We start from the raw sequence: 22,657 nt of genomic DNA on the forward strand, positions 1-22,657 counted from the left end.
TCCTGAGGCAACAAAACAAAATGAGCCCAAGATTATAACATGAGAAAACCAGAAACACAAAAAGTCAGCAGTGCTCCCAGCTTCTCTTTTCTGTTGAACCTGCTTAGCTAAAACCCCCTGTCTAGCCTTAGACTAGACAAGCCCCCCGCCATAAGCAAACAGTGCTTGATGAATATATATATGCACTACCAATTTCTACTTCCCTAATGAATTTTTTCTGAATTCAGAAAGATTAGTGTTGTTTCTGAATCAGAAAATGCTGAAAAAAGGTTTGAACTTTACTGTCTTCTGTGGAGCCAACATGGATGTTTGTTCCTTAACCCTGAGAGCAATGAAAACAATGAAATCAAAGGCAATCATGCCTTTCCCATCCTACAAATCAACAATGCTGAATGCAGTTCAAGCAACTTCCCTTCAATAACCATAACTCCATATAAATAAGGAAAACAGAGATGCTGAGAAGATACTTAAATGATGACCACAGACATCTAAGAGTGTGCTGGAACAGGTACTTTCATTTCTTTGCTCTTGAACAGAAATAGTGAGCAAGCACTATTAGCTCCTCTGATTCACACAGAAGAGCACGGATGGCTGATTATAAATTTGTTGGCAAATGGTTAGGTACAGCTTTGCCTGAAAAATATCTCCTCAACGCATATTACAAGAATTAACTATTTTCAAATTCTAACATAATCTAAAACTTGACTATCTCTCTTGGAAAAAAAAAAAGACAATTAACTGTATTTTAAGATTTTACTTTTTTCAAATTAAAGGTTAGGATCCACTCCTACAAGCACACACTCTGACTTTTTGGAATCCAGGTAGGTTATAACGGGACTACTCTATGATCAGGTTACTCAGAAATGCTCATAAACCTGTAAACTATTACAGCATAAGTTGTGCTCTCATCTATAAAGCTTACTGTCAGATCATAAATATTGAGCAACAAGAATACCTACCCATCTACAAGCCCTTGTTGCTTAATAATCCTGTGAGATTCTTCTCTAGAGATTCTGCCGTGAAACCAGTGCTGTGTCCTATGAATAACTGGAGGTGAGAGGAAAAAGAGGGAGAAGATGGTTAAAAACAATTACATATGCAACCATTTTTTTCCACATACTAATTATTTAAACATTTTAAAAGTGGGTATAGTTCTCTTACAGAATATAAAATATCTTCCATCAACCTATATAAAAAAGAATCAACATAAAAAAATGCATCTACTTAATATACCAAGTAGAGAGGCATCATAGCTCCATGTATTTTCTGATTTGGAGAAATACAATTAGGTAAACAAGAGAAGTCTCTTATAATACTGCCTTCTTATAGCTTCTTGAACGTACTGGGACTAACATTCCTTGGAACTCAATGTATAGGCTAATGAGTTAGAAACAAGTCCCTCTAAATCTCAGATAAAGAAATGCACTTCAGATGGTGCTTTCAAGAGTCAAGTTAGCCCCCAATATTTTTATCTTTATTGTTTTGTTCTTCAAATGTTATTTTAAAATTCTGTTAATGGAATAGCAAGAGAAAATTTCTGTGTTTCCTCCAAGAAGTCTAGGATATTAATATGAAATTTCCTGTTGTTTTAATAAATTTACAGCCTCAAAGAAATGTTGAGGACTTGCATATTTTACATTTTTCAGTTATTATGGAACAAATTCTTTTTTGAAAACTCTAATTTCTACTCTTTAAAGATTAAAACATCACTCATTGACTTTCCTTGTCCAAAATGGCAAATTAATGGCTGGATTCTTTTAAATGGAAATATTTACGGAGTGTCTATTTTCACAAAATAAAAGTTTCAAAAGACTAGTCCTAAAGAAAAGCTTGACTGGGCCATCAAAGGAAAACAAGTTCTTTCTACAGTGTCTGTATGGGTAGGCATGTTAATGACACACGAGCTACTGCTAAGGATTGTATTTGACATCAAGGCATTCATACTAAATGGCTGCACTCTTTGTCTGTATGAAATGTAACTTTTCTTTACCCACAGAGACCTCTGATACTATGGTTACAAACCATCAGAATTTACCTGTACTCAGTGTGGAAGGATGGAGTGGACTTTGGCTACCCAAGATGTTCATTCTTGTGCTACGTTTCTATAGAGAAAATGAATTACCGTTAAATCCACACTAACATCTCGGGAGAAGAGAATTAGTGCACATGCAATATAGATTAAATTTACAGGAAACTGGGGGCTGGGCAGGTTTAATGCAAGGATGAGAAAAAGAAATGCAACTTTGAAGGGGGCTAATCTACAAGCAGCAGCTCATTTCAGTTGGCTTAAAACACGAGCCAGATGTTAATGATGAAAGCTCAGTATCTTAAAAAAAAAAAAGGAAAAAAAGACAGAAAAAAAGAAAAGACTGATATGTTTCTGCTCAGGCAAAACACCAGGCACTCAGTAAATCAAGCAGTATTTCCCTCCCGTACATAAAGCACCAGCTAATGCTTCAGTAATGACTCCTTTTCCCTAAAAGACGAGCATGTGGGAAAACTTGTACTGCAGCTGTCTGTCCACAAGACACTATAAACAAGTTACATCAGTTTTCATTGCAAGAGGTCCTGCCTCTTGTATATTCTGCAATTAAACTTACTGGGAGCAAGCCATTAGTCAGAGCCCCAGCCTCTTCCATGTGGGGAAGCATTTAATTTGACATATTCCTCCTCAGAGACTGGTTTTGCAAACTGGCAGTAAAGTTCTGGTGGGTCTGCTTTCCCCCTCAACTTTCCTCTGGACACTAGGGGGACAGAGAAGCAGTGGTAGAAGGTTGTTGTGAATGTGACAGTTTTGCTAAAGATGGATATTGACTTTCAGATCTGCATGCTTGCAGTGTGATTGCTTCAGGTCGGAGCTAAGCTATACTGTGACCAGCACTGCACTAACATCATAGCACACTCTGTGTTTTGGCTCTCAACAGACACTTACTGATTGCAAAAATAGAAAAGAAGAGAAGATAGCTACCCTCCAAGCATGTCCTTCTTCCAAGGCAGCACTCTGTGCTTCAGCAGGATTTTCAATAACTCTTCCTATTTGCCCCGAAAAATCCATTGCTACTAGTGAGTTTTCAGATACACTTCTCTGAAAAGGAATTTTCACTTATTTCAAAAAACAGGGAAAGGAAAAACCAGCTTGAGAGTTTCACTTCAAACTGTTTTGGTTTCAGAAGACTGTCCAAAGTCCTCCTTCAACAGCACAGAAAATACATATTTTTTTTCCTTTCAAAAGATTCACATACACAAAAATAAATGTTTTTTTGACTGTAGGGGAATGAGACCATTCAAAGGCTCAGAATAAAATCTGTTTGCTCAAGTTGCCCACTTGCCCTATTACTATATTCCAGTCATTTTCAGGGCCAGTTGGGATCCAAATATAGGCTCTTCCCTTTTAGGTAGTTAACAGTCAGCTCTTGGCCCAACGTATTTTAGGAAATCTACATGTTGGTTTTGCCAGACCTAAGCTGGCTTCTGCAGAGACAGCCAGATGTCTCTCTGTGCGGTACATCTCAAAGAGCGTGACGTAGCCAAGATTTTTCAATCATGTGGATCATGTAAGCCTAAGATAATGGAGAGCCAACCACGGAAGCTGCACTCATGCAAAACATGAACTTTACATTGATTTGTTACACAATGCTGAATTTACATTTCTTAGCGTAAAATTTTCCACTTTTAAAATGCAAGAGCAAATGTGTCTTTTCCAACATCATACATCAGTGAGGTAAAGTTCATCACTTACTACTGGAGTGGAAAAGTGTGGAAGCATGGCTTTTCGCTGCTGGGGAATTCTGTAATTCTGATACAGTAGCATTCCATACTGCCAAGAGAAACACAAGGACATTATTATTCAAATATAGGCCCTAGGAAAAAAACTGTAGTGATTTCTTAATACCACTTTTACACTAGACCAAGGTCCCAAAGACATTTGTATTGATTAATAGTGATTGGCAGGTGGCAAAGAGTAAATACGCACAAGAAGTTTTATCTAAAAAATAAAATCTTGAGTGATATACACAGGTTATTTTTGCCACTCTCAGCTAGGACCATGTTTTCCTTGTAGAATACAAGCTCTCAGTCAAGATCAGAACACACATATTAATTCCCTTCTTTTTACCCTCTAGAACTTTAAAGAAATTTTGCAGAAGACATTCAAACTCAGTTTTTGTAATGATGAAAAATAAGAACCTTTCTAATTCACTAGCTCTTTCAATAAATTTCACTATCACTTGGTACTTTTGTCATCTTAAAAAAATAAGGTGACTGAATTCCAGTCATGCCCTTGGTTGAACATGATGAATTTTAGCAACACTTGTAGCTAGGATAGATAAACATCTACTCAGTGCCTTCCCTAGAGCATGGTGCTGAAGGAGAGCAACATTGCTTACTGAATGTTCTAAGTGAAACAGTTTATTTCCAAACAGGGTAATATAGGACTATGGAAAGCTAAATGAGATGGTGAATAAAAAAGAGTGTCATGGACACAGCCTTGGGGCAAAGCCTTAATTTTTGCTGACTGTACACCTTTAATCATCTTTTGGTGTGTCTTAAAAACAAAGTCATTTTTTTTCAGTACATAGGACGTGGTAAGGTAGAAAGAAAAACACAGCAGTTTTCAAAGCAGCACATTCAGAAAAAGACTTAGAACCAAACCAGAATTTATGCATATTTTCCTATGAAGGTCAGGAAGTTCTCTCCTTCAGAGGACACCAAATAGTCAGCTTTCTCCTCAGTTCCCTCCATCCTGATTTTGTTTCAAAAAGCAGAGAAGCCTCCTATCATATTATCAAGAAGTTTCATTATGTGTTCTCAGATATGATTAATTTTCACCCAGATACAGGGTTATTTATTTTTGTTAGTTCTTCTAATAGAAAAATGGAAAAAATGGAAAAATATTGCTAAAGAAATGCTGTTCTGGTAAAGAGAACCACTCACCATTATGAAAACAGTTTCTTTAGCTTTATGATAACTTGAAAATACCTTGTAAGCAGGTTTTTTAATTCATTCTCATATATCAAATTTGGATCCCAAACTAAAACTGTACTTGATTCCTATGTGAAGGAATAGATCTTAGTCCTGTGCCTAAATTCTTAGGTGGGACAGGTCTGCTTGGCATGTTGCTCTTATCCATATTGTTTTGGAGCAGATAATATTTAAGAACATATAGGCAATTTCTCATTAACAAAATAACAAATGCCACAATGCTAGGTGTAGCTTTGCAAAAGTAGAAGAGATTAGCTACCTTGAGGAGTCGAAAGGCAGTCATCCAGCATGTCCTGCTTTGCTCGTCTTCAGCACACAACAACCGCAGTTCCTTGGTTTCATTTCTCACTCTGTTTGGCTTTAAAGCATTAGAGGGAAGTCAGATACATTCATGAGAAAACCAACAACACTGTAAGCTGTAGGCAGGGTAAGGGCAGGTTTTAGTCTAAAGAACTAGCCAGAAAAAGCTTCCACCACATTGAATTTAAAGCTCAGGAGAGGTTCAGCATGCTCTGAAGGAAATAACTTTTTCAGCTGGGTCCAACAAGATCAAATGTTGGTGCCTCCTGACTTTCAGAAGCTGGGGTCATTGATCTTGTAAGTCCCCTCCAACTCAGGGTTTTCTGTGATTCTATGGTTTGAAATAACCTGCAGTCCTAGCAGTTTATAGGAATGAGGTACTTTGGCCATGCTAGAACCAAACCTGGGCACTCAGTTTTGTTGGGTTTGGTAGTTGGAGGGTTTTTATGTTTGTTTGGGGTTTTTTAGGCTTTGTTGTTGTTGTTTTGCTTTGGGTTTTTTTGGGGTTTTTTTTTTTTTTTGTTTTGTTTGTTTTCAAATCTGTGAGAACTTTTATAAACCCCCATTTTGAAATGAAGGACGAAAGTTTCCACAACTGAGGGTAACTGAAAGTTTGCTTCCATCAGTTCGGGATATGTCCTGTAGCCGGTCTCTTTGATGCAAACTCTTGCTGTCTAGCTCTGGAACGGCTGCTAGGAAGGAGACTATTTCACTACTGTCATAAAATCAGCTCCCAGCCTTATTTTCTTCTCAGAAAGTTACACTTTTCAAACCTTTGAAATACTTTCCAAATTACTCTTTCAGCACAACAGCTTTAAAAATCTTCAAGGGCAAACAGTTATTCTTACATTCATGTTTCCAAGACAGTCTTCCTCTTTAAAGGCAAATTTCTGGCCCACAATAATGATAAAATTGCACCCCATCAGAGCTTGATCCTTTGCTGCTAGATAGTTTTGGTGCTTACTGTCCACAGAAACTTTTCTGTTTGATTAGTGAACTTGAAAAAAGCTTTCATCTCTGAGGTGAACCAAGGCCATCTCACAAGCACACCATGCTTCAGCTCTGAGCTGCTCTTGCACAAAAATTTCCCAAACCAAAGGAGCACCAGATAAAGTGTTAAAAGTGTCACAAAAAATGATGACAAGATTCACAGGACATGCCTGCCAAATGAAAGATGTTAAAGATCAAGTCCTTGTGACAGAAAAGGCTTGCAGAGTTTTACATACAAATCCCATTTAGCTGGGGGTTGGGGTGACTCTGAGCTACCAACAACATCTGGAACTTTGGAAGAACTCAGTGAGATTTACCTTTATACAAAATCCATACTCTGCAGGGGCATTGTACAACTTCTTGCCTGCTATCAACGAGAAGATATTGCTGTCTTCTAGGTCAGCCAACAATTGCAAATGTCTTGGCTCCTGGGGAAATAACATGATTTAGCATAGGTAAGTGAAAGGTTTTGGAAGATGTGCAAGCTCTGCAGTCTCTCAGGCTCAGCCTCCAACAGAGGGCAGTGCATGAACACTGCTCCTCTCCCAGTTAGCCTCAAGTGCCTGTGGCACACACCCCTTAAATACCAGCCTACCAGCAGAAAGTGCTTGGTACAGGAAGCTCACAAAATACTTATGCAAACCCATCACATTAAAAATGGCCTGGCCTATTACATTGGTCCATAGAAATCTGAAGGTTAGCACAACTTTAGTGGCCACAATGATGTTGCCTGGCTGGTTTGTTTTTATTTTATAATGAAACTCTATGGCTGTGTTCATGCATTGAGAGCCCAGGGCTCCACTGTCATTCATCTTTCTCTGTGGAACAAAAAATGGGAACACTGTGTGGAGATTTTTAAAAAACAGCAAAAAAATACCCACTGTAAAAGCAGAAAATGCTTTCACATGCTGGTACTGTGCAACTTCTTTTTTAATCTTACCTTTGAAGTTCCTTTTGTAGAACAATAAAGTCCTGATCTTCTCAAACACATAAACAGTTTCTTCCATGATTTCCTACCCAGCTCTTTCACATGCAAGAAACCTTGAATTTCAGGGCAGCTACTGGAGTTTAAAAAGTTCTGTTGGAGAGGAAAATGTAGATGAACATTGTATCCTATGGATGAATTGTAAAATTGTCACTGTACTTGCAGAACAGAGAAGGAAATGGCAAATCACTTTGCTGACTTGAGGTACAGTTTCACACTAGGCTTAAAATGACCTACCCGTTTAATCTGATTTGTGACCAGAATGTATATTCCTGCTCCTCCATGCCATCTACCTGGCCATCTCCTCCTACAACTGACACCTTCCTATTCTCTGCATCAAGACTTAAATCTCAAAAAAGCTACTGCTTCTCTGTATTCCCATTCATCTTGCACCTGGCCTGAAGGGAGAGAAAGTAAGCTTATTAATTCTTAAAATAATACCTTGTCACAGCACTTTTGGCATATTGTCTAGCTTGGAAACATTGGCCAAAATCTCCATCTTTATCCTCAAGTTTTGAAAGGGAAGAGCCTATTTAGGGATTTCAAGTTGTCCCAAGAGAAGAGGTATAACAGACAACAGAGTTTTTAACTGAAAATGAAATGTAGAGCAGTCAAGTAAGTGCCAGCAATTATACCAGACCTCAGGACTGAAAAGCATTTAACTTCTTGACATAAGTAGAGGAACCACATACAAAATAATTTGATTTGTGATACATCACAGAAAGGAAGAATTAATTTTGGTAGGAGAACTGATGGATTGCTCCCTTATTACAACAGGCCAGGTTTTTAAATGACAGAGGGCTTGATCATTACGTTAAATGCCAAATTAATAAATTCAATAAGTATGAAGAAAAATGCATAAACCTGGTTAGCCTAGATGTCTCAGCAATTCTTCAAAGTTGTGTTTTGGTAGGGACAATGCCCATAGGAAACAAAACCAAAACCAGCACCCTGTGTCAGAATTCTTACTTCCATTAAACCCTAATTTTTTTTTCAAGTCCTCCTCCTCAGCTCATCTAATGGAATGGGAAAGAACAATCAATTTTCTTGCTGTTTGTACTTTGAATCCACTTGTCAGCTGTGAAAGGGAAAGACCAAAAGTAGAACAGATTCTTTTTGTCCAGTCAGTTAAAACAGAAGTAAACTAAGATGGCAAGCTTTTTTGCATGTCATAGCCAGATCGAGACTAGGGAAAACAGATCCCACTGATTTTAATGCTATGGTCATGACTAAAAATACTATCTCTTAATGAAGTACATGATATCATGAGATGATATTTAATATTCTTCCCTGTCGTGTGTGTAATTAAAACCAGTGAAATTGCTCAGTGTCTAAGGTGGCCTCAGATGCAACATGCTTAATGACTACTAGGCTGCAGGAGGTTTACCTTGAATAAATTACAACTGCCATTGAAATTCAGAAAAATGGCTGTGTGTTTTTTAAAAGAATGAAGAATTTAATAAAAAATTTTAATGAAAATAGTTTTTTTATGGGTAAACAATGAACTAGAGGGAATATGCTCACCCTCTTTTCCCCACCCTCTTGTGTTGTTAACCTCCAAGAGTTTTGCTTCTTCAGGACTGTACCTTTCTGAGCCTTCCCAGAAGCAAACTCATACCTCACAAGGCTGTAAGGTTTTCCTTTTGCTACCACTTGAGTTACACTCAAAACTTTTCCATCTTCATGAACATCTTGCTCTTTTGTCCTGCTGCTTGTATTAACAAGCAAATCCAATCTCTACTTAAACTACAGGAAGAAGGGTTCAAGGTGTGAAGACCTCTCTTTCTACCAGTCTGTGGCAATACCAGTCCATGCCAGTTTTGGTTCCTGATTACAACCTCATTGCACATGACTTTCATTTATAATTCCAGAAATTAGCTTGATTTTTTTGATTGTTTCCCAGATGTAAGCGTATAGTAATGCTTTAAATTCTTTTCAGTGAACATGGAACCAGATTTTAATGGACTTTGGTATGGTTGTGGGACAAAATGAGTGCACTGGATCAAAAGTCAGTGGAAACTTGTCTTTGAGAGTCAGTGCCTATTTGAAAACCTGCAAAATGACAGAAATCAAGCTAAAATCAGTCATTTGTATGTTTATATTCTGCATAATTTTGTGCTTCTGTTTTATAATTTGCCTGTTTTTCATTATACTGTCCTCCAGGTATCATGGTCATATGCTCTTAGTACAGTACTTTTTTAATAAATTGTGTTTTAATTTTGCTCCAGAGTTGAATGTCCAGAGGTTGAGAAAACAAGTGAAGTGAAAACGATTTGTAGACTATGGGGCTTCGATTAGAGTGGTAAAATTGAGAGATTTAAGTGAATCAATTACTAGTCAGAGAGGTAGCCCACCTTCCAGCACTATCCTTGAAGGCCAACCAACTATGCCCATCACACCTGTTCCTTTATGAGCAAACAAGAAACTGTAGAGTGACACCCGAACTTCAGCATAAATGCAGCGCACATGCCACCACCACACAGATTGCACAACTCTACCAATACATATGCATAAAGAACACTCCCCTGCAATTTAACCTGGGGAGCTTTAAATGGGATTACTTTGCAAATACTGTGTACAAGTTTCTCCTTGCACTTACTTCTTAGGGCATTATTTTTCTATACAAAAGAGCAGCTAGTTGGCTGAACCGTGGGGAAGTTCGTCCTTATTCTAATTCTTGCCAGGCACAAACATGGGACACAAAAAGCAAAAGCAAAACTTATCATCACAAACTCATCTTCTAATATCCACTTTGCATTTTTACACTTTCTCCTATGCTAAGATGTGGAGTACAGAAAAGTACTTCTCTTCTGCCTTTTATAAAAGGTATATTTGTTTTTCTAGAAATATTCCTGCCAAGGCTGTTTGCAAGTAACAACAGGTGGCTAAACCAGATACCCACAGAGTAAGCTGAGTATTAATGGAACAAATATGTATGACCATAGCTATGAATACTTTGTGTTTACAATTTGCACCTCAATGCCACTGGTTAAGATCTTTGTCAGGTATTTTCAACATTAGCCCCATATGCTACTTCACTATACTGGTCTTTCTCTGACTATTTCCCACACCTTTGAATTCTCCTTCTTACTGCCTGCCTGCCTCTCAACCTCTCCCCCTCCAGCTTCTTTGTCCATACAGATAATTTACAGTACCTGCAAAAGTTGTGACTGTGGGATACTGCCATTTGTTTGCTGGCACCAGGCAACCATTTGTTCGGGAAAGAAATTCTAGACACAAAAAGAAGACAATTGGAAGTCACATGATATTGAAACACTTACAGAGAACTAGTGACATTTTCTTCCAGTCATTAATTTTTTTGGAACTATCACTATTAAATCAATTTGGAGATCCCCTGACACAGAAAGTAATACTAGGGCTTTTCAAGTGCAGTTCTTCCCTTCCTTCTGCTCACCAGATGCCCATGCAGACACATTGTGGGTTTTTAAAATATCTGATATGCAGCATTTCCTAAGTGCATTATCCTCTCACTTCCCCTTCTACCAAGGACTTTTGGGGATCTCTAACAGCCTCTACTTTCTTGGGAAAATAAAGATGAATGGTCCTGCAAGTTGAGTATGCAGTGACTCCTTGCTTATTGCACCAATGACTTCAGATTTATTCCTCCAGTTCCCCTTTCATCTGCTATGTTTTAAAATTCTAGTATAATTTGGTACACTGAATTTACTATACACAGCAGTGACAGGAAATCATTCTTGAAGTTTTTAAACATTATTTGAAGCATGGAGACATCCAGAAATGCCTGAAATAAAACAATGACTGATTATAACAAGATGAATCACAACAAAAACATTTCCAGTTTAGAACATTTGTCACTCTTCAGGCAATATAAATTTCAGTCTTTAGGGCATAAAGAGAAGGGCTGAAGAGGGATCACCCTTCTGCCAGGTAAGTTGCACAATGAGTTATGAAAGCTAACATTTACCAGCCTCTCTTGAGTAGAAACAGTGCCATATGGCAACAGCTAACGCAACGGATAGGGAGCCTTCGCATTCTTACACCACAAGAATGATTTATTCTGTGATTGCAGGAGCCTGGGACTGAATGCCAAGCATTCTGAGTTTTACTCCCATGCTCTGTTATTAATTAAAACATACCACATGAAACTAATGCTCTAGCTCCTATGATACCAAAACTTCTGTACAACGCTCAGATGTTCATGGGTTATCAGATGGTGAGATCAACAGAAGTGAAAAACTAGGAACACTCCATGTACAGAAACCTTTCACAGAGTAAGTGAAGGCACAGACTCTGAAACAAGCACCAGCAGATGACAAATGTACATGCAAGCACACGTGTGAGGATGCAGCAACTGTGCACTTGAATCTACAAGGAAAGGAATGAATTTATCACCCGCAGTTACTTCAGCAATGAGTTTAAACATGACCTCGTGTATCTTTTTTCCTTCTTGCACCACAGATGCCTGACTGACCCAAAATCTGTCCTTACCTAACCACCTCTGGATTACCCATCCTCAGCTATCTCAATTGGTTGCGCCAGCTGACATTGGATCATGACAACAGTCTGCTCCAACATAATTGTTTGGATAAAATGTGAAAAAGTCTTCCTCAGATGAGCAGTTACACAGTAACCAGCTTAAAATTACAACAATCAAAGAATCTTAGAAATCCAGGAATAGGTATGGCACGCAGTACTATTCAAGCATGGGTATATTGGGGATATAGAGAGGACAAGCTACTGTGATCAGTAAAGGCGGCAGAGCACACCAGGTGCCGTAGGTGAAACAATGTTCGATATATGAAACAATAAACTGGAATTTCCTTGCACGGAGTAAGTGCTTTAGGGGTCACCCAGATGGGTTTGGTGTTTTATTATTACAGTCGGAAATTAAAAGGTTTGGATACCTGCTTGTTATGTGATGAATTTGCTTTGAATCAAGTAACTTTGACGAAAATGAGTAAATTGTGCTTCTGATTGTTTTTCTTGAACTAATGAACATTTCCCTGTCTTGGTCACTCTCCAATGTAACTACAGACATTTTGAAACAACATTTTGAAAACACTTGAGGTTTTTAGGTTAGGAGGAAAGTACAAGCAATTTAAACATTGGTTAAAATTTCTTTGGAAAGAATTCTGTTAAGCTGGTTGCCGGTTTTTTTTATAATAAATGTTTAAGACATAACAGTGCCCAGCAATGTTACTGCAATCCACCCCTCTGTGGTGTAAACAACTAAGTAATGAGACTCACCATGGGATTTTTGAAAAATTCGTATTTTGCGTAATTCTTCCTGAACAAAAATTTACTTTCACTTCCCATGGTGGATTCAACTTGAACTATGAGCTCATGATCTTCCAAGCACCTCTCTGTGGAAAAAGAACACAATGTTAACACACAGCCAACCAGCAGGAGTGAGACCAAGTAAGAACAGAAGTTAAAATAACCCAGTGTAATTCCATTAACTTTTAAGAAATTAGCAAAACACATTCTAACTTTCAAACCATATTGCCATGAGGCAATACTTTACTTTGTAATGTATTACAAAGTTTAACATTATACGACAGTGTTCTTCAAGGAATTCCTATATCAGGGCTTCATAAGCACAGACTTTTGAGAAAGCAATAGATTTATTTTGTGTGTGCAGTAAGTACAAGAATACAGACTAACCTCTTCTTTTGGCACTGATTGTGCGCTGTGGAACTGGCAAGGTGGACAGGTTTAAGGGGGAAAAACTTACAGAAAGGCCACTGTTAGGTCTTGAACTATCACAGAAATACAGTGTTGTATTTGATCACACTCTATAAAACCAGTCCATTTCAAGGTGAACTTCAGGCCTTTATTGTAGATGCTAGACAATGGGGTTTATTATGAAAGAGGTCACAGGATCTACTTTACAGGAATACTGACAGAGACAAATGTTTTGTACACATGACAGGGCAATTTTCTGCTCTAGATTTGGTTACAAGGTAACTGGCCATAACCACCACTTCTCTGGTCAAAAGAATGGCACATCAAAGCATGAACAGATAGCTTAACAAACCCAATTCACTGAAAGCAGTAACTCGAAAGAAGGCAACTGGCTGAGTGTGCACTACTTAATGAACTCATTGTCTTGACAAGTCTTCAGAACTTTCTCAGAAAATATTTAGGTATTTTCCAAAAGTTTTAACTAGTCAGTGCTTTCATGCCTTATATAATACAAAATTTAAAAATTAGGTCAAACAAAACATAACTTCTGAAAACTTTAAACAAAATGCCTGTGACTTGCTGACCAAAGAAGTTTGGACAGTCCCATACCCACTTTGTGTTCCTGCAATGCTTGTATTCCTACAGTAAGAAATGCCAGAGTGCCATCCAAGTTCTCTTGTGGTGTTTTCAGGATAGAAAGCCAGCAGTCAATGGCATTTCAAAAAGAACAAGCTCTGGAATATCACTGGAATTGCTGAACTCAGCAGATTATGTGGTGTTCTTTGATTGAAAATTTTACCTATGACTGAATGATCCCATGATCGTTTTCTCTTTCACTCAGGCTGCTAGTCATCACCAGGTCAATGACGACTTCAGCATTTACTGTGCATTTTTGATGTCCAGCCTTGCTCTAGACTGTGTTTCCAAAGGGGTTAACATTGAAAAACCTCCATAGTGGGCTACTCTCAAACAAAGAGCTGTTTCTTAGTGCATCAGGTGTAACACCACTTTGAAGGGGTAGTTCTTTGACTAATGTGCACAACAATACTGCTACAGGGTGGCTGTTCATAAAAGATATTTGGCACCACCTCAGCATTCATCATCTAAACCTACATGTTTCTAGGGGCTTTGCAGATAAAGTTTCAGCTTTGTTAATCTGGTGCTAATATCATGGTTTTTAAGCAACTGGTGAAGTCAAAACTCCTCCATATTGTGATGAAGACTGTGGGCCTATGAGGGTGAAGGGCCTATTTTCTAAATTATACTTCCTCCAAAAAACATTTAATTACATTGGTATGAAGTTTTATCACAGTATGAATGCCGAAAGATCACACGTCCTGTTACAGTCTAGTTCTGCTACCACCCAAAGTTGTGGTCTTTGCTTTCCTAACACATTAAAAATTGCCTGTCAGGGACAAACTCTTTATTCTGTTCTGAGGAAATGAAGTATAGATGAACATCTGTCAATTGATTTTGTATTTCAATGTTTAGTTTGTGTAAATATACTTAGTGCCTGTTTGTTAGATGCTTTAGACAACTGACCTAGACATATTCTGTTACTACATCAAAACCCTTCTGAGATTCTGTGGTGATACTCCTGCTGATTTAATGTTTATATTTTCATTTTGATGGTCAAAGCCATCTTGGAGTAAAGGTGCAGCACATCATAGCATGTGCATGTAAAAAAAGAAGCTAGTTCTGGTCAGTTTGCTATTACTTCATAGTAATACATACACTTGGGAAGTGCTTGGCAATTTGCACTCAATTGATACAAATGGGATGAACTTGACACATGAGCAACTCAGCCTCAGCCCTGCTTTGAGCTTCCTGCTAAAAAACCAGAAGCACAGATGTCAGCCTGCTAAGTTCAGTTCAATAGGTCAGTCTGTCTTCAAGTGGCATTGCTGTTGAAGTGACGAGAAATGTGTCCTTTCAGTTTATCTGATAGGCTCCACTCAGTCTCCTCTGCACACTTCCTGGAACAGACTTTTCCCCCACCCCACCCAAGTTAATCTGCGTTATTATCAGAACTTCTACTGAATTGTAGCAGTGATACAAGGTAGGAAAAGGAGCTGGATTCCATCATGAAAAACTCACAGGCATAGCCCAGAATTCCCACAGAATCACTACAAATGACAGGTAGACCCCTGTATCAAAGAGTCTGCCCTGATTTTGCATTTAAGCAAGCGCTGTGCTTAACTGTTCCGCTTTTAATTCACTCATATTAAGGGAAATCAATGCACGTTAATAAAAAAATCTAGGTACAAAACTGCAGCAATGCTTTCTTCTAACCCTCACATATTTCAGAGTCCTCTACATTCTCTCCTGCTTGAATTGTATTTAGTAAGCTGTACAGTCAATTCTGGAACTTGAAAAATGAAGTGTGTAGGTAGGGAAGGATTCTTTCAGTGTCCAGGCACATATAATCATGTGAACGTCTTCATTATTATTTTTGTTAATGTTCAATACATAGATCTCTGTCCCCATCCTAAAGTGATGATAGTTAAGTATGGAATAGAACATAGGGAGAATACCACATTTTATAAATGTGGTATTTATAAATATAGTTAGATATACTTATAGTAGCAAATGAAATAATGGGACCAATTCAAATTTCATAGACTGCTTTAACATTGACTACAATGTGCTTTAGATATTAGCAGCATGGTGCAGCAGGAACCACTTTCAAATGTCAAATCAAAAAAGTCTGAGGGCAATTTGTCACATCACTGCTTCCAGTGAGAACACAAATATTTTGTGCCGTCAAATAGCTGTTTAAAGTCATGTGTAAGCACACGTTCTATTTGGAATATACTTGGCTATGTGTGTGAAGTGAACAGTGAGGTGGGAAGTGGGACCTCGAAGACCAAAGCAATGATAAATATGCAGCTGGCTTCAAAAATTTCATCTTGTCCTCAGTCTGTCCAATAGTAAAACAATGAATTGGTTCTGCAAACCAAGCTCTTTTGGGCAGTTCTATTAGGCAAAATACAGGGAGGAGAAAACACAGAGAACTAAATGAAGGAGCTCCTCTCTTTTGGTGGGCTTCAAGACTACCACCTAGAGCATTAAGTCAGCAAGGATGTATTGTATAAGAAATAATGTCTTCTAGAATCACACAATTCTGACTGCTCTTAAAGCATATTTCTCTTCACACTATGTATTTATTCACCATTGTTTCATACTTATACTAGCAATCTTATATCTAGAGGAACAAATATGGACCATCAGATGACTGATGATAACTTCATCTAGGTTGCAGTCACATTACTACCTTGATCTGACAGTCTCCAAAATACAGGAAAGCATGGAAGCTATAGAAGAGCTAAGAATAAGCAGCCAAATAATAAAAACTTCAAACTGCAACCAACACTGGTGGAAGCATGAAAGTTGGTATTTAAAGTTTATTGAATACGTATACTTAAGACCCCAAATTTAATAAACTGGATAATGTTGTCTCCTGTTAAATCAACTAATTTATTCCCTTTTCTGTCCTCATCCTTTCAAATATGTGAAATCTGTATAATTACACTTTTTTGAATTCTTTAAATATTTTTTTGTCTGTTGGCTTTACACCCCCAAAGGCTGCGTTACTTCTCACACAGATCTACTGCGTGGCCTCCAGGGGACAGCCCTGGGACCATCCCTGTGGAACCAAGTTTGGTGGCTGCTGAAGCCCCAACCTGCACACCCCGCTTCTCTGGGGGCCCGCTTTGTGCTTCAGTGTGAGACAGAGGTCCAAGGCAGGCAGGTCCCCATGTATATAAATGCAGCCCGATAAGTATCTTGCTCTTTTCCCATCATTGTTAATTACCAAGTTATTTGTGTGTAAACAGAAGCTTTTGATTTCCTAATCAGCCTCCTGCCCGATTCATTCAGAGATGTCACACACCAGAGTTTGACAGCACAATTAGTCACCATGGAAGCTATTGTGATGTCACAAACGCTGAATTGTGGCATCATTGAATGAATCTGGCAGGAGAAGGATGTTGGTTACAAAGGAGAAGGCTTCTGTTTACACAATACCTTGGTAATCAGCAATGATGGGAAAGAGAATATAGAAAAAGAGAGCCTGGTAGTTTAATGAGCATTGATAAAACTGAATATTTGTAAAGGTTTTTAGAAGCGTATGTGGCGTATTAAGCTACGGAGATAAAGATTCTGTAATTTATACCTTAATTCTTCACCTCATCCTATGTCCTCAGAATTGAAAGTATATCACAGACACAGACCAGTGAGTGTTTCATGTTAATTTTTTCATATATTTCTACATTAGGAGAGATAATAAAACCATTAACTAATCAGGATATCTTACATGTTTGGGGTTTTTTTAAGTGTTAGTCTGCGGAGCAGTGAATTTATTAGTGTTTAACAGTATTGGTTTAGGGCATCACATTTCCAGCAAATCATTTCCTTTCTTTATTCGTAAGGGTTCTGAATTATATTTTTAGACATAAAACCCCCTCTGTTAGCTACAGATAGCATTCACAATTCCAGTGCTGGCGATTGCAGCTTATGATTTGCTTTCCTCTGTTTTCTAGAAAAAACATTCCCCATGAAGTATATTGACTAATACTCCAAATGCTACACTTTTTAAAGCATTATTGTATGCCATGGAGAATTACAGATAGCATTATCTGAGCAATACGCTGTGGCGAGCTGCATAGCAGAACCCTGTAACTAATCAGTGCCACAAAATAACAGGAAAAGCAAGACTGAATAACATGAGATCCTTTCAGGTACTGTAATTAAACCAATTCACGGCGTTATTTAATTCCCCACGGTTCTTCCTCTTGCTGCCTTCTTGAAACTGTAACCATGACACCTTAATTTCAATCAGGTGGAGGAGCTCTGCATGGAGAGCAGATACCACCGCTGGTCCAGAAATTGCCCATGGATTTGCGGGTGGTGCCACCATTTTTTCCCTGCCTGAAATCAAGTTTAGCCAACCCCCTCCCCCACCTCAGCATGTCTAGCTTTCATAAGCATTACTGTAGGTATGTAAGGCTGAGTCTGTTCACCCAGGTCTCCCAGCTGGTGATGAGCTGAGCTGTTTCATAGGACCGTACTCTAAGGATCAAGCTTAATTTGCCTAAGCTGTTTATTTGCAATAGCTTCAGACACAGCAAGGTAGCAACAGAGCGCTAGCGTGAAGATTAGACAATTCTTCTTTTTTATATAATAAAAAAAACCAGAGGATGGGAAATAAGGGAAGGACTTTAAATGGCTTAAACGCTTAACACATCAAATTGTAATACACAGAAAGCACGTATGTGATTTCAGCTAATTGTACAAATAAAAGCAGTGGAAAAGAAAACGTTCCGTCTGGAAGCACATTTATATGAATTACACATCTTTTATGTTCCCAGGTAACCATGCCACCCCTTTGACCATTCCCTACCTAATCCTAGATGAGGGTGATGCTCCACTAGAGTCCAGCTGTTATCATCCACACAATGACTTTTGTAAACGAGCAGCTGACAGAGGTCCCTGGCTGTCATGTCTGCTAGAATCTCGACCACTTTGCTTGTTCCATCTTCACTAAAGACTTTTACATCCTGCAACATAAAGGGTACACTTACAGATCAACAGCTCTGAACATAGGCAAATCACACAGCTACTGTAGAAAAGCATCATCCTCTTGGTGTGAGGGTTCCAAGCGCCTTGGCAGCCAGGACAAATGAAATGGATGATTCACTTTATAACACTTTCTCTCAGTGCCCCCTAGACCTATTTCCCCTCCCCCCTCCCCAACACATCCCTGCGCTAAACAAAGATTCAGCAGGGTTAATATGACCACGCACACAGGAAAAGTGAGAGAGCAGGTTCTGTATAAAACTGTGTAAGGTAAGCAAATGTGAAACAATGTCGAGAGAGTACTTTGGCAACAGTGGGCGAGAGAAATCACATCCAGTCAAACACACACAATTTTCATTGTGATCCCATCAGAGGCCTCTGAACATTCACAGAGGAGCAGGCCAAGACCCCAAAGATTAAAAATGGCTCTCTTGTTCCCCACTAACTTTTGATTGTTTCGTGTGGGGAAGTCCCACTCGCAGTTTGCCGGCAAATCAATTACCTAGCACAGTCCACACATTTCTCACCCTGCCCTGACTTCTCTTTTGATCCTAGCTAGAAAGTAGTTTGAAACCAAATGTGCATACACTACGCATCCTAAATATCAATGGGGACGAGAGAACAAGTCAAGAACCTTCTCCCCCACCTCCTGAATTATACAGATGCTTTCCTCTTTGCATTGTTCTGCTCAAGCGAGAGACACTTTCCGCAAAATTATTTCTCCGGGCAAATGTGCAGGTCCCAGATTTAAATCAACTCCGTGTTTAAAATGCTCCGCATCCTAGCGAGAGAAGGAGAGTCTAACAAAAACCTGGAGGGTAATTCGATATGGAAAATCTTACCTCAACGGCACGTAAAAGGCAGCAGTCGGAAGAACAAGATGGCATTTTAAATGGGGATTGCCTCTTGAGAGTTAGTTCTCTGCCTCCGCCGACCCTCTGCAGCCTGCGGCTGGGCGCCCGGGGTGCCGGCGGCGTCAGGGGCGGCCGTACCCTACCTGTCACGTAGCCCCTGCTATGGGGACTGCTTCTGGGGAGGGAAACAACTCTGCCGGAGCTCCACTCAAAGGGTTACACGCAATCTTTGCGGTAGTGAATCAAACCACACTGTGCAGACCAATCCTAGCCCTCCCTCCGACTGATGTAATCATTTCCCACACACTATCAGACTTCCAAATTATTCCCGCCTCCCCCACCTCCCCCCCCAAAAGAAAAAAAAAAAAGGATTACAAAGGAAATGTGGTTTTTTTATGACGACCTCGGGGCGCTTGAGACCCCTGGGGCGGCGGCGGGGCGGGGCGTGGGGAGCCCGGCACGCGTGTGCTGCTGCCCCGGCGCCGGTGCCGGTCCCGCCCGCAGCCCGGCCTGCCCGCGCTGATGTCATCGCCTGCAACTTGGGCACTTGAACTTCTCCGCCGCTCCCCGCTCGGCCCGGCTCCGCTCCGGGCCCGGCTCCGCTCCGGGCCCCGGCGCTGCCACCGCGCCGGGGGCGAGCGAGCACGGCCGGCGCCGCCGCCACCCCCTGCTCCCGGTGCCCCGGCTAAGCACAAATTCGAGCCCAGTGAGGGAGGAGTTAAAGCCTCATCCAGCCTAAGTGACTCAAACCCGCGCGTTCAGGAAACGGCTTCATCTGACAGCAGGGATGAGCCAGCTCTTTCAGAAGTGGGCTCTGGAAAGGAGAGGAGGGGGAATCCCGGTTGCTCCGGGGAAGGCATGCGTGCTGTGCAATGTTACGGCTGCACTGCTGCCAACGCTTAGCCAAGCCAGAGGCATCCTCATACACGCAGGAATTTGTTGGGCGTGGGGGTGCCTCCGTTTTCTGTCCTGCGGGCAAGTCTCTGTTGTGTCGCTAGCGCCGTGTCGCAGCAGAGCCCCACATCACACCCGCAGCGGTCCCGGCCCGCTCCTCCACTCGGCAGCGCGCTCGTGGGACGGGGGGACACGAGTGGATCGATGCCCGAGACACCGCGCAGGCATCGCACCGCAGTGTGCGAGTGGGGAGCGCAGCTCTCATGCTCCCTCCCAGGATGGGCAAGCACACCGAAAAGCCAGTACGCAACAAGACAGAAAGTAGCTACTTTGTTTGTTTTAGTGGGGAATGCCAGGGGCTAACACCCGCTTGATTTTTTTGCTCTTCTACTTTTATAGTATAGCCATAGATTGGACCGAAAAGTTGGTGGTGAAAGAATTCCTTCCTACTTTTAGCTTACTCTGCACGTAACTTCACTTTCTGTATTGAAACGAAACTATTTTGGATGGATTTCCTGCCTCGGGAACCAACCTGGTGACATCATTCATTCATTAGTCACGAGAAGCACAGCCCTCTGCTCTCTGCCTCAGCTTTCACAGGGGAGCCCGAATCAGGAATACGCCACAGCAATCGCCACTTTCGCAACACCTGGAGGACAAACCCCGCCCCTTTTCCTTTCCTGCTGGGAACAAGGCAGTGATACAGACAGCACCTGATCACTGTCAGCGCCAAGTCCCAGAAGAGAGGCAAAGCTGTTTTGCTGAGGGTGCCTCTCCAGCCTGTGCAGGTGGACAAGAGAGAGCTGTAAGACAACCACCACACTTTTCTCTGCTCCCAAGCATGGAAAGCCTTAATGCCGTGTGGCCACTGGAAGAAAGCTGCAGCTGTCTTTTATGCTCATTCATGCTGTGCTCTCTCAGTATGAAGTAAAGGGGTCAGGGGTACGTGTCCCACCCTCCCCCTCCTTGCCCAGAGTCTGAGCTCATGCTGATGCCAATGCCAGCCCCGCTGAAGTCCTGCAGCATTCCAAACTACTGGATACCCAACACTGCAGTTTGGTGTACTACGACTGTAATGCCACGTTCCCTCCTCCAGAGAGCCAGGCCCTGGAGGCAGCACCCAGTATCCCCACACCACAGCCACGATGGGATTTGGGTTACAAACATGGATATGTTCATTCGTGGGACCAGTCAGCCCTTTGGGTGTTAACAGGGCCCTTAAGGCACTCCAGGGTCTGGAGTGCAATGGGTGGGCAGCGTGAACGCAGCGCTGAGCAAGTTAACTTCACTGACTATTAACAGTGCTGTGTTTGCCATCAAGGACAGTGCAAGGCCATGTATCTCCACTGACATCACAGATACAAAACACTGCATCAGGAGGGGATGTAATGGCCTGAGCTGAACCCTGCCCCAGGGGACGGGAGAGAGGCAGAAGTGAGATGAAACCCTGTGCCTCTGCAGAGGCAAGAGTGCAACAGCCCCTAAGAGGCTTACATGGAAGGAAAGGGGATTTTATGCCCCCACATAACGCTGCAGTTATGAAGTATAACCATAAATACGAAACCAGCTTGACTACAAAGCTTCACCTCCAACTTTCTGACAGCTTCTGTGACAAAAGACACAGATAACAGTATTTCTGTATCACAGAGGGAACTGAATTTAAAGTCAATTGGTCAAATCCAACTCTCTCACTTTTCCCTTTTCTCTCTTTCTTTTTTCCTAAGGAAGCACCTCCCACTTTAAGGGCTCCCTATTCAAACTACGTCCAGCAGAAACACTGTTTCGTTTCCAAAACTGATTTAGGGCTTATTATCTATAAAGGAAAACTAAGCAAGATTCACTCGAATAAAATACTCCGATAATGAAAACACTTAGCCTGATGAGAGGTTCAAAAAGATAGTCTGACACTTTTGCACTGCATCCCTCTGAGAAATGCAGTGAAATGCAACAGCAGACTGCCTGCAACAGTGATTTACAAAAGGCCCTAATTACGTCAGCAGCACAAGGCACCTTCTATTCAAAATTAAGGTTAAGAATGCTAAGCCAACCAGAGCACTATATTGGCTGAACATTCAGTGCTTTACAGCGCAAAGGAGCAGATAACAGACTGCACCATTGTTCTGGGAAGAAGTCTTCCCCCAAGCTTTTCTTTTCTTTCTTCTAAAGACAAAAAAGACTTTAAAAATTAAAAATTTAAAAGAACATTAATATTCATCACTTCAGAGGTTTCATATAATGGGTCGCATATCTTGAGTATCTTCATGGCTGCTTCATCTCCCAGCCTCAGTTCCTCAGCCTCACTCAGTATTTTGTGTGTATCAAGTAATGCAAACATTTTAGGAATGTGAAGGGGGGGAAAAAAAAACCAACAACAACAAAAACCAGAAAACCCAAACAGTCATGTAATGGT

General features: G+C 40.7%; 1 protein-coding gene across 2 annotated transcripts in view; it reads right to left on the reverse strand.

Annotated features, from left to right (window-relative positions):
- GRB10 (growth factor receptor bound protein 10) overlaps positions 1-22,657 on the reverse strand; it is a 144,863-nt gene that overhangs the window by 5,748 nt on the left and 116,458 nt on the right. For both annotated transcript variants that reach the window (XM_059855472.1, XM_059855480.1), the window contains exons 6-15: positions 18,324-18,480; positions 12,485-12,600; positions 10,411-10,485; positions 7,211-7,348; positions 6,588-6,698; positions 5,240-5,338; positions 3,740-3,817; positions 2,969-3,085; positions 2,036-2,102; positions 960-1,047 (exon numbers count right to left, since the gene is read on the reverse strand). In XM_059855472.1, the coding sequence (XP_059711455.1) occupies positions 960-1,047; positions 2,036-2,102; positions 2,969-3,085; positions 3,740-3,817; positions 5,240-5,338; positions 6,588-6,698; positions 7,211-7,348; positions 10,411-10,485; positions 12,485-12,600; positions 18,324-18,480 (1,046 nt within the window). The remainder of the gene's footprint in view (positions 1-959; positions 1,048-2,035; positions 2,103-2,968; positions 3,086-3,739; positions 3,818-5,239; positions 5,339-6,587; positions 6,699-7,210; positions 7,349-10,410; positions 10,486-12,484; positions 12,601-18,323; positions 18,481-22,657) is intronic.

This window comes from Haemorhous mexicanus, chromosome 1, assembly GCF_027477595.1.
Source record: "Haemorhous mexicanus isolate bHaeMex1 chromosome 1, bHaeMex1.pri, whole genome shotgun sequence".
NCBI lineage: Eukaryota > Metazoa > Chordata > Aves > Passeriformes > Fringillidae > Haemorhous > Haemorhous mexicanus.